At 44.8% G+C, this 12,507-nt stretch overlaps 1 protein-coding gene across 1 annotated transcript; it reads right to left on the bottom strand.

Annotated features, from left to right (window-relative positions):
- Positions 1 to 1,834: 1,834 nt before the first annotated feature.
- Positions 1,835 to 5,072, bottom strand: egr2b (early growth response 2b). The gene is made up of 2 exons (XM_068052438.1): positions 4,679 to 5,072; positions 1,835 to 4,111 (listed from the first exon to the last, which is right to left on the bottom strand). The coding sequence occupies exons 1-2, from the start codon at positions 4,836 to 4,838 to the stop codon at positions 3,021 to 3,023; spliced, it is 1,251 nt and encodes a 416-aa protein (XP_067908539.1). The 5' UTR covers positions 4,839 to 5,072; the 3' UTR covers positions 1,835 to 3,020.
- Positions 5,073 to 12,507: the final 7,435 nt, after the last annotated feature.

The raw sequence follows: 12,507 nt of genomic DNA, 5'->3' as shown, positions 1-12,507 counted from the left end.
CCTCTCAGTTCAAACTGGGACTCCCACCTCTCAATTCAAACTGGGACTCCCACCTCTCAATACAAACTGGGACTCCCACCTCTCAATACAAACTGGGACTCCCGCCTCTCAGTTCAAACTGGGACTCCCACCTCTCAATACAAACTGGGACTCCCGCCTCTCAATTCAAACTGGGACTCCCACCTCTCAATACAAACTGGGACTCCCGCCTCTTAATTCAAACTGGGACCCGCGCCTCTCAATTCAAACTGGGACTCCCACCTCTCAATACAAACAGGCTCCCAGCTCTGTGTGTGTGAACCATTTGAGAAGTGTGTGGTCCTCCCAGAGCGTACGCTTATAGGACTCGTTCCCCAAGAGAATGGATGAATACTTATCAACTGTTAAATGTAAATCCAGCGCTTAAAGCGATGTTAAACGAATATTTCAAAATGGAAAAGAGTGAACTTTCAGCCTTAGTATTAGAATTAGAATTAGAATTAGAATATTACAGCGCAGTACAGGCCCTTCGGCCCTCGATGTTGCGCCGAGCTGTGAAACCATCTGACCTACACTATTCCATTTTCATCCATGTGTCTATCCAATGTCCACTTATATAAAGTTTGATTTCTTTTAAAAAGGCATTCCTTTTTTTGGTGAAAGGATAAACATGACTTAACTCGCCGTTATTAATCCCAGGGACCTGGGACCAGGGGACTTTTGTTTTACTTCTGTTCAATAAACGGGATCTGCTCTGACAGATTTACCCTACTCTGCAAAAAACTTAGTGCCCAGATGGAATGGCTGGATGTGTGTGGGTTGTGTCCTAGAACTCAACGTCCATTTCTAATGAGTTATGCAATGTACAACATAAGTTAGCTGGGAGCATCCAAACCTGCAATTTGATTAGATACTCTGGGGAAAGTGACATAGAGCAGAGAGTGGGGCTTGCTGTTTGCAATTGCTGCTGCGTTTCCCACCTCAGTACCAACTGTTTTTACCTTTACCTGGAAGGGCAGTGCAGACAGCAACATTTCTGTGTTGATAGTTGCTCATAGGTCGATAAGGAAACGACTTTCTTAACACTCTCTTCATGACTCCCATTCGAAAATGTATGAACTCTCCGGGTCACTTCATCCCAAGTTAAACTCCGTTTATTTATCTTTGCAACGAAACTAACTTGTCCGGGTTAGTTACTTGGAAAGCATACTGGGAAGTGGCGCTAACGGCTGCAGATTAAGGAAAGCCTTACCCTGGAATTGCAAGAGACAGCCTCTAGTTTTTAAACAGGTAAAGTGCTTCCTCCAACCCGATCAAAGATGCTTCCACCTGCACACTTTAGGAAGCTACTGCCGTTAAAAAAAAAACTGCAAGGATTATCCCAGTGACTAACCGTGCGAGATATGGAACATACCAGATACTTTATGAAATTCTCTCCGGGTACTTTTAGTCACGCTCACTGGCCGCACACTTGTGTCTGAATCATAAAGGTTGTGGGTTCAACTCCGACTCCAGGAATTGAGCGCCATAAACCGGACTGACTCTTCAGTGCAGTACTGAGGGAGTTGGAGACTTTGGATGAGAAATTAGAAAAATACAGTCCAGAAGGAGGCCATTTGACCCATCATGCCTGTGCCGGCTCTTTGAAATAGCTATCCAATTAGTCCCACTCTTTCTCCACATCCCTTCATTTTTCCCTCTTTCAAGTATTTATCCAATTCCCTTTCGTAAATTACAATGGAATATGTTTCCACCACCCTTTCCGGGCAGCGCAGATCACAATCATTCATGCCGAAGTGCTACAAAAAGGGAAAAGTTTTGGATGCAATTTTTAAAAAACGCACAAACAATGGCACATATTTTGTAAAATTATATTTACATCAATATAACCATAAAACAATACATCTTGAGAGGACTGATTAGTCCCATTTTTACCCAGTTAGTGGTTTTACACCAATACATTAAACCATTGAACAGGTCAGCATCAGCAACATAAAAATTATTCACACTCTTTACAACCAGAGCTTTGCTACAAAATTTAAAACACTGGGAGATATTAGCACAAAAACGCGTACAAAAATATTTTCTAAAAATCTCCAGATTAATTGGCAGGAATTGAACAGCTTCGCCAGCTTGTGAAGGTTATTGGCGATTTCACGATTGCCATGGTCAGTCCTTTAAGGCCGAATATTTACATGCAGACATGTAGAATCGTCCACAATAAACAAGGCACCAAAAAAATCTCAGCATGCAGTGTTTAAATGCGAAAGTACAAAACATCCATTTGCCATTTAAACTAACACCGGATAAAGTTGCCTCTCATTGACCCCTGATCAGATTTAATTCCTCTAACCCCCTTTTCTCCTCTGGGTGTCCCACACTAGAGAGAAAGAATTAAAATATGAAATGCTTGCTGCACGCATCCTATTAAACTTAGACTTCAGCAAAAGGAAGCCTGTTTCTGGTTATCTTATTCGGATTAGAGAGCTTTTATGTCATTTATCACACTTAGTTCTTTTGTTGAAGATATTAGTGACCAATAAAAAAGTGCTGGAGCGAGTTTCATCAAACAAACATTGTTTGCAAAACATTCCCTTTACCCATCTGCGTATAAACTCCCAACAACAACACTTTCGCCGCCTCAAGCTTTTTCCCCGCGTTTCAATGAGTTAACAAATCGAGACAAGGCTGAGATTTGCCTCTGCGGACTCTGTGAATGGGGAAGTTTGGACAGAGCATGTAAAGGCTGAAAGCGTTAGTTCGTCCGCTCGATACAGTACCCTGACTGGTTCAACCGTTTTGCGAAAACAGAAACCCTGCACTGTGAAATAACAGCTGTGTAAAAACAAAAGTGATCAACTCGCTTTCCCCAAAAAGATCCGAAGAGGGAGGGGGCTAAAGGGATGACAGTTGAGGGTCTTTGAGACGACGCTGGAGGAAGGAGCAAAATGTAAACACGTAGCTGCAATTTGCCATAAATACTCTGTTCCCTTAAAGTTCTTCGTCTTGCGGGTAGTGTCATTTTGTGTGTGTTTATATGTTTACACGGTCCTGGGCGGACAGATGGGCAGTGGGCTGCCCCCGGAGCAGAGAGTTCCCACAGTGGAACTGGCCGCTCTCTCGCTGGCCAGCTTCTTCTCCTTCTGCCTCAGGTGGATCTTGGTGTGCCTCTTCCTCTCGTCACTCCTGGCGAACTTTCTGCCGCAGAAATCGCAAGAGAAGGGTTTCTCCCCGGTGTGAGTGCGGATGTGGGTGGTGAGATGGTCGCTTCGGCTGAAGTTCCTCATGCAGATCCGGCATTGGAAAGGTTTGTGGCCGGTGTGGATGCGGATATGCCTGGTGAGCTCGTCGGAGCGAGAGAACCTGCGGTCACACCCCTCGGCTGGGCACGGGTATGGTCTCTCGTGAACCGGGGTCTTGCTGGGGCGGTTGGGATATTTCCTGAGCCGGATGGGTCGGAGGGGTAGGTTCTGTCCGCCGTAAGCGCTGGGCAGCCTGGCCCCTTCTCCTGATGGGTTACCCAGAGTGAAGTTTCTGATGGTGGAGAGAGGAGTCAGAGGCGGGGCCATCCTGATGGGCTCCACCGGGCAGGAGAAGGGTTTGCGTTCGGTGCCTGGGTTGAGGTCTCGATGAGGATGCTGAGGCTGGAAGATGCTACTGTACTCCGGCAGGATGGGGAATATGGTGTTGTCCACCACCGGTTTGGGAGAAGGGTAGGAAGGGGGAGGAGGGTATCCGAGGCTGCATGTGGAGGTGCTGAAGAAAGGAGCCGGGTCCTGGTATATCTCCCCGCAGGTGTAAGGAGGTGGCGGCGAGTACATATGTTCCATCTCGCTCTGATTCTGTGCCATCGTACAACTGAGGGTGCTGGAGAGGGGGTTCGGAGAAGCAGAGGAAGAGGAGGAGGACGATGTGGAGGAGGAAGGTGGAGGGACTCCCAAGATCCCAGCACTCACTATGTTAATGATGCCTTCAGGACTCCAATTGGCGCTGGCACACTGAGAGTCAATGGAGAATTTACCCATGTAGGTGAAAGTCTGACTGCGGGGGCCAGAGGGCGGGTGGTAGGTGTTCGGATAAGGCAAGTCGATGGCTCTCTTGTCGCTGCCCATGTCCCCGATCATCATTCCATCTGAAAAGGAGAAGAAAAGTGGAGTTGTTCCGGAGAATACTTCACATTCACTTTGCAGAGTTTCGGTCAGGTTTGGACAATGAACTACACGCGGCGGTTGTCACGGCCAATAGTGTCCCTAAACTGTATTGCACCTGAGACAGAACCCCTGGAAAACCCCAGTGATAAACAGGAGGAATCAAACACAACAAACTGTAAACCAGACTAAACAACCGCCTTTGGTGATGAGACTGGGTGCTGTTAAATCAATCCCCCATACTGCGCTCTTCAACTTTTTTTTTAAATTCCAGCATATTCTGTTTTCATTACAGATTTACACATTTTAAAAATAATTTCGCCCAATGTCATTCATCCCCTTGGAAAGAATGAATTAAATGGAAACTGCTCGTATTTAGATCGGCACTTCTCCACTATACAAACTACAGCTTGAAACAAGAAGGTAAATAAACAGCAGGCTGAGGTTATTGCCAACAGCCGCTGCCAGTCTATGGGACACCCTGAGCCTCTCTACCTCCCCAGCCGCGTACATTGGACAAATAGCCAGGTGGTCGGTGCCAAGCTGCTTACCTGAGGGCATCTGCTCGTATTGTGCCAGCTCCTGGTTAGAGAAGATAGTGACGGACGCGGGCAGCGAACTGACCTCATCCACCGAGTACATGTTTTCAGGTAATTGATGAAAGAGACCTCCGAGAGACAGCGGGATTTTCTCCACCGCTTTCGCCGTCATCGTTTGTTTTGGCTCAATCTTGGACTAATAAAAACTTTCTCTCTCTCTCTCTGTTTCTCGCCTTGGTTAAAACGCTAATGTCAGAATGTTGAAGCCGAGTTGTGTCTGTGTGGGTTACCCTGACTTGCAGACACTGATGAAGCGTTAGGGTGATAACCCTCCCTTTCTAATGTGTAGCCCCCTTTAGCTGCTGCTAACTTCTCTCACTCTCACTCACTGCTTCAATCCCCTCTCTCGGGCGCCACTTTACTATTTATCCCGAGCAGCCGAATGCCCCGTGACGTAAGAGACCATATATGGACTGAGAGAGGAAAAGGGCTGCGACATGGCGCAGTGACGTGGTGGGCGGGGAACTGACAAGCTGTACGCCGGAGACTGGCCGCCAGCCTCGCCCCACCCCCCCCCCCCCCCGCGGCTCCTCGGCCAGGGGAGGCATCGCATGGGTACAGCCGGCCCCCCCTCCCATCATTGCACCCCAGAACTCGGGGGGGGGGGGGTGTTCCCCCTTCCACCCCTTGCTGAGCTGCTGGAGAATTGTTCATTCAACTGACTAATCCAGCAGGCAACATGGAGGGATTCCGGCTGCCTCTACCAGTCCATGTATGGTGAGAGGATCCGGCGGAGGACAGGGGAGGGGCGAGCGCAGACGGAGGGCTCCGCCCATTCGCCATATTTGGCAGGAAATTCCGGAAAACAAGTCACGGAAACTCGCGAAAGCTACGCTAGCGGCTGCGAGATACACAACAGACAGAAGCCGGGGAGTGGAACGACCGAAAACCACAGAGAGACCGCAGAGCGGCTCCAAACAGCAGCCTGCTGCGGATAGCTGGCCTTCAATTATATTCAGACAGAAAGAAAAGCTATTTACATCCATATAGCAAGCTGATTCCGCAGTGGTTTCAGTTCCACAGACATTATCCTCCCTCTGATTTAATTTAGGACTGTGATGGGGAGGAGGGGAGCTGTGAATCTCTATTGCTGTGAACAACTTAGATATCAAGCAAAGCCGCAAGTTTCCCATCAATTCACATTGCACTGGGACTTTTCCTGGGCACCATTCCTGTTTCTTGTATTGAGTTTCAACCCCACTCATATAAACGCTTGAAAGGAAGAGTAACCCAGCGAGTGGGATGTTGCAAAGGGGATGGTAGTCCTCCGCTCACGCAGTGCTCGTTGTCCGCTCTTTGAACAGCTCCAGTGGTACATTTCAGTGAAGAACGAGCAGATACTGCTGAATCAGCATTAACAATTTGCCAGAAAAGCTGATGTTCCGGAAACAATCCGTACTTAAGGAAGCGCAATAGTCTGGTCTGCAGATGGTTCTGTTATACGTTAACACACGAGTACAAATGCCTGGACCAATATTGCTTGTCCGTTCAAAAAGTAATTCCTACTTTCTCCTGGAGCGCTCTCTCGTCTCACTGCTCTGTCTGTCTCACTCTCACACACTCTATCTCACTGTCTGTCTCTCTGTCACTCACATTCACTTTCTCACACACACTCTCTCACACTCCCTCACTCACTGTATCATGGCTCTTTGTCCTCATTCTCCACTTTTATTCCCGCATGCTCTCTTGATCTTTTTTTCATCTCACTACCTCTATAATTCCATGCTCCTCATTATCTCTTTATCTCTGCGTTTCCTTTTTCCTCAGCCTAACTTTGGAATAGTCTTTCAATTTTACTATGTTTATATACATATTTTACATACTTTATCTCGTGTTGGTCATTGTGAGAGATGTCCGTGCTGGGATTGGACACTACATGGAGCTCCATGTCAGCGTTAATCACTCCCAGGTCATGTATAAGCAGGATTAGCTGCAGAGTAAGGGTGCAGTTTGATTGGAGCTGCTAGTCTCAGGCTGAAATTATACTGTCCACTGCTCATCGTTGCAAATTGCATTAGATTTAGAGACAGGAGTTTTGTGGGTGCCAATATTCGCTAATATTGCAGGAGGGATCACCAACATTCAAGAGATTATTGTACACATGGCTGCGGTTGTACTGCAACCGGCTTCAACTTTAGTGCACTGGTAGGTAGGACACCACTTTCTCATTATAAAGGCACATCAGTGTCAAAATTCAACATCTGGACTGCGAGATGCCTCCCCCCACCCCCCAACCCACCACCACCCACGCCCAAAACACCATCGTACCAATTCTGCCGCAAAAATGTACCTCAGCTCCAAACTCAAGAGGAACACTTCTGAAAACATATTGAGGAAGCAGTCATCCTGAGCGAAGATGCCTCTTCGGATTGGTTTTAGACAATGCCCATTGGGAACAGGTTTGAAACTGCAGCTCTTTAAAACAACCATCCTGTTAGCCCAGTGCAAGTTTCCGACCTGCTCTTTATTTGATATTTTATATATTCTTGTTTTCCTGCTCCCTGTATTTTCATTTTTAATTAATTATTTATTTCCTCTTTCACTCTCTCCATTTCCCCTTTACCCTCTCAGTATTCACCTTTACTATCTCTGCATTCCCCCTTAACTCTATCTGCATTTCCCCTTTACTCGCACTGCATTCCCCCATTACTCTCTCTGCATTTCCCCTTTATTCTCTCTGCATTTCCCCATTACCCACTTTATATTTCCCCTTTACTCTCTCTGTATTCCCTTTCTCTGCATTTCCCCTTTACTCTCTCTGTATTTCCCATTTACTCTGTATTACCCCTTTACCCTCTCTGCATTTTCCCTTTACCCTCCCTGTATTACCCCTTTCTCTGCATTTCCCCTTTACTCTCTTTGTATTCCCCATTGCTCTTTCTACATTTCCCCTTTACGCTCTCTGTATTCCCCTTTACTCTTTCTACATTTCCCCTTTACTCTCTCTGTTTTCCCCTTTACTCTTTCTGCATTCCCCTTTATTCTCTCTGCATTCTCCTTTACTCTTTCTGCATTCCCCTTTACTCTCTCTGTGTTTCCCTTCACTCTTCCTACATTTCCAATTTATTCTCTCTGTATTCCCCATTATTCTTTCTATATTTCCACTTTACACTCTCTACATTTCCCCTTTACTCTCTCTGTATTTCCCTTTTACTCTCTGCATGTCCCCTTTACGCCTTCTGTCTTCACCCTTTCAGTCTGTATTCCCCTTTTACTCTCTGCATATCCCCTTTATGCCCTCTGCATTCTCCTTTACTCTCTACATTTCCCCTTTACTCTCTACATTTCCCCTTTGCTCTCTACATTTCCCCTTTACTCTCTTTACAGTTCCTCTTTACTCTCTCTGTATTCCCCTTTACTCTCTACATTCCCCCTTTGCTCTCTCCATTTTCCCTTTACTTCTTTACAGTTCCCCTTTACTCTCTCTGTATTCTCCATTACTCTCTACATTTCCCCTTTGCTCTCTACATTTCCCCTTTAATCTCTCTACATTTCCCCTTTACTCTCTTTACAGTTCCCCTTTCCTCTCTGTATTGCCCTTTACTCTCTACATTCCCCTTTACTCTCTACATTTCCCCTTTACTCTCTACATTTTCCTTTTACTCTCTTTACAGTTCCCCTTTACTCTCTCTGTATTCCCCTTTACTCTCTACATTTCCCCTTTAATCTCTCTACATTTCCCATTTACTCTCTTTACAGTTCCCCTTTCCTCTTTGTATTGCCCTTTACTCTCTACATTTCCCCTTTACTCTCTACATTTCCCCATTACTCTCTACATTTCCCTTTTACTCTCTTTACAGATCTCCTTTACTCTCTCTGTATTGCCCTTTACTCTCTACATTTCCCCTTTGCTCTCTACATTTCCCCTTTACTCTTTTTACATTTCCCCTTTACTCCCTGTGTTCCCCTTTACTCTCTCTGTATTTCCCTTTACTCTCTACATTTCCCCTTTGCTCTCTACATTTCCCCTTTAATCTCTCTACATTTCCCCTTTACTCTCTTTACAGTTCCCCTTTCCTCTCTGTATTGCCCTTTACTCTCTACATTTCCCCTTTACTCTCTACATTTCCCCTTTAATCTCTCTACATTTCCCCTTTACTCTCTTTACAGTTCCCCTTTCCTCTCTGTATTGCCCTTTACTCTCTACATTTCCCCTTTGCTCTCTACATTTCCCCATTTAATCTCTCTACATGTCCCTTTAATCTCTGTATTCCCCTTTACTGTCCATATTTCCTTTTAAGTCTCACTGTATTTCCCCTTTTCTCTCTCTCTTCATTCCCCTTTTATTCTCTGCATTCCCCTTTACTCTCTCTGTATTCCCCTTAACTCTCTTTGCATTCCACTTTCCAGTCTGTATTCCCCTTTTACTCTGTCTCTATTCCCCCTTATTCTCTCTACATTTCGTCTTTACTCTCTCTGCATTCCCCCTTACTCTCTCTGCATTTCCCCTTTACTCTCTTTACCTTTCCCCTGTACTCTCTCTATATTTTCCCTTTACTTTCTCTGCATTTCCCCTTTTCTCTCTCTTCATTCCCCTTTTACTCTCTCTGCATTCCAACTCCACTCTCTCTGTATTCTTCTTTACACCCCCTCAATTCTCTCTTTAATCTATCTTTATTCCCTTTTTACCTCCTCTGTATTTGCACTCTACTGTCTCTGTATACTCCATTTAATCTCCCTGTATTCTCCTTTACTCCCGCTGCATTCTCTTTTTAATCGCTCTGTATTTCCTCCCCTCCTCTCTCTGTTTTTTTCTATTTACTCTCCCTGTATTCTATATTTACTCTTTCTATATTAGGCTTTACTTTCTCTGTATTCATTCTTTACTTCTGCAGTATTATCTAAATACTACAATCTCGCTTTCATCTCTCTGAACTCTTCCTTTACTGTCCCTTATTCCCCCTTTATTCCTGCAGCATTCTCTACTTACTCGCTGTATTCCCCTTATACTCTCTCTGTATTCCCCATTAATCACACTATATTCCCCATTACTTGCACTGTATTCCCCCTTTACTCTTTCTCTGTAATCCCTCTTTATTCTCTCCATGTAATCTCCCTTTACTCTCTCTGCATTCCTTCTTTACTCTGTATTCTCTCCTGACACTCTGTGTATTCCCTTTCAGTCTCTCTGTATTTCTGCTTTACTCTTTCTCTGTTTTACCCTTTTCTCTCTCTGCGTTTTCCCTTTATTCTCTCTGTATTATCTCCTTATTCCATCTGTATTCCCCTTTATTCTCTCTGTATTCCTCCTTTACTCCCTGCAATCCCTCTTTACTCTCTCTCTGTTTTTCTTTTATCTCCCTGCATTCCCCTTTTATCTCTTTACATTTCCTCTTTACTCTCTCCATAAGCAGTCCTTAGTCTTTCTGTATTCCCCCTTTATTCTCTCTGTATTTTCTCCTTACGCTATGTGAGGTGAGGTGAGAGTGACTGCATTTGAGTATGGCATCAAGGATTCCTAGTAAAACTGGAGTCAATGGGAATCAGGGGGGGAGCTCTCCGCTGGTTGGAGTCATACCTAACACAAAGGAAGATAGTTGTGGTTGTTGGAGGTCAATCATCTCAGTTTCAGGACATCACTGCAGGAGTTCCTCAGGGTAATGTCCTAGGCCCAACCAACTTCAGCTGCTTCATCAATGACCTTCCTTCAATCATAAGGTCAGAAGTGGGGATGTTCGCTGATGATTGCACAATGTTCAGCACCATTCGCAAGTCCTCAGATATTGAAGCAGTCCATGTAGAAATGCAGCAAGATCTGGACAATATCCAGGCTTGGGCTGATAAGTGGTAAGTAACATTCACGCCACACAAATGCCAGGCAAAGACCATCTCCAACAAGAGAGAATCTAACCATCTTCCCTTGACATTCAATGACATTATGATCACTGAATCCCCCACTGTCAACATCCTGGGGGCTACCATTGACCAGAAACTGAACTGGAGTAGCCGTATAAATACCGTGGCTACATGAGCAGGTCAGAGGCTAGGAATCCTGCAGCGAGTAACTCACTTCTTGACTCCCCGAAAGCCTGTCTGTCATCTAGAAGGCACAAGTTAGCCGTGTGATGGAATACTCTCCACTTGCCTGAATGGGTGCAGCTCCAACAAGCTCGACACCATCCAGGACAAAGCAGCCCGCCTGATTGGCACCCCATCCACAAACATTCACTCCCTGCACCACTGACGCACAGTGGCAACAGTGTGTACCATCTACAAGATGCACTGCAGCAATGCACCAAGGCTCCTTGGCAGCACCTTCCAAACCCTCGACCTCTACCACCTAGAAGGACAAGGGCAGTAGATGCATGGGAATACCACCACCTGCAAGTTCCCCTCCAACCCACACACCATCTTAGAACTATATTGCCGTTCCTTCACTGTTGCTGGCTCAAAATCTTGGAACTGCCTTCCTAACAGCACTGTAGGTATACCTACTCCACATGGACTGCAGAGGTTCAAGAAGGCAGCTCACCACCACCTTCTCAAGGGCAATTAGGAATGGGCAATAAATGCTGGCCTAGCCAGCGATGCCCACATCCCATGAACGAAAAAAAAAACTGTGTAATCCCCATTACTCTCTCTGTATTTTCACTTTACTCTCTCCATATTGTCCCTTTACTGTCTCTACATTCCCTCTTTACTCTCTCTGTATTCCTCCTTTACTCCCTCCATTCCTCTTTTCTCTCTCTCTCTATTTCCCCTTTACTATCTTTGTATTCTCCCATTATCTTTCTGCCTTCTATCTTTACTATCTCTGTATTCTGCTTTATTCTCTCTATTTTTGCTCTTTACTTTCCCTGTATTCTCTAATTGCTCTCTTTGCATTTCCCCTTTACTCTCTCAGTATTTTCTTTTTATTCTTTATGAGTTCACTCTTTACTCCCTCTGTAATCTCCCTTTACTCTCTCTGCATTCCTCCTTTACTCTCTCTACAATCTCCCTATTTGTTCTTTACTCACACTGTAAGACCTCTTCACTCTCTCTGTATTTCCTCTTTACTCTTTCTGTAATCTCACTTTATTCTTTCTGTATTTTCTCCTTGTTTTCTCTGTATCCTCTAATTGCTTTCTCTGTATTCCCCTTTTATCACTCTATATTCCCCCTTTACTGCCTGTATTTCCTCATTACACTCTCTGTATTCTCTTTACTCTATCAGTATTCTCATTTACCCTCTCTGTAATCTCTCTTGCCTCCAATTTATTCTCCCTTCATTTTCTCTGTATTCCCTCTTTACTCTCTCTACATTTCCTCTTTACTCTTTCTGTATTCTGCCTCCACTCTCTCTGCTCTTTCTTTATCCCCCTTTTCTCTCTCTGTATTCTCTTTACTCCCTCTGTATTCTCCTTTCATTCTCTCTGTTTTCTCTCTTTACTTTATCTATTCTCTAATTACTCTGGCTGTATTTCCCCTTTACTCTTTCTGTATTTTTTCTTTACTCTCTGTGCATTCCCTCTTTGTTCTCTCTTTAATCCTCCTTGACTCTGTATTCCCTCTCCACTTTCTTTGTATTCTCTGTTTACTCTCTCTGCAATACCTCTTTACTGCCTCTGTATTCTCTCTTTACTCCCTCTGTACTTTATTTGCTTTCTCTGTATTCCCCTTTACTTTTCTCTGCATTTCCCCTTTAGTCTATCTGTATTTTCTCTTTACTCTCTGTGTATTCCCCGTTTACTCTGTGTATTCCCACTATATTTTCTTTGCATTATCACTTTAATCTCTCTGCATTTTCCCTTTACTCTCTCTGTAATTTTTAACTCTCTCTGTATTCTTTGTTTACTCTC

This window comes from Heterodontus francisci, chromosome 20, assembly GCF_036365525.1.
Source record: "Heterodontus francisci isolate sHetFra1 chromosome 20, sHetFra1.hap1, whole genome shotgun sequence".
Taxonomy (NCBI): Eukaryota; Metazoa; Chordata; class Chondrichthyes; order Heterodontiformes; family Heterodontidae; genus Heterodontus; species Heterodontus francisci.
Note: the sequence above shows the minus strand (reverse complement) of the source record. Positions and strands in the feature narration are given on the sequence as shown.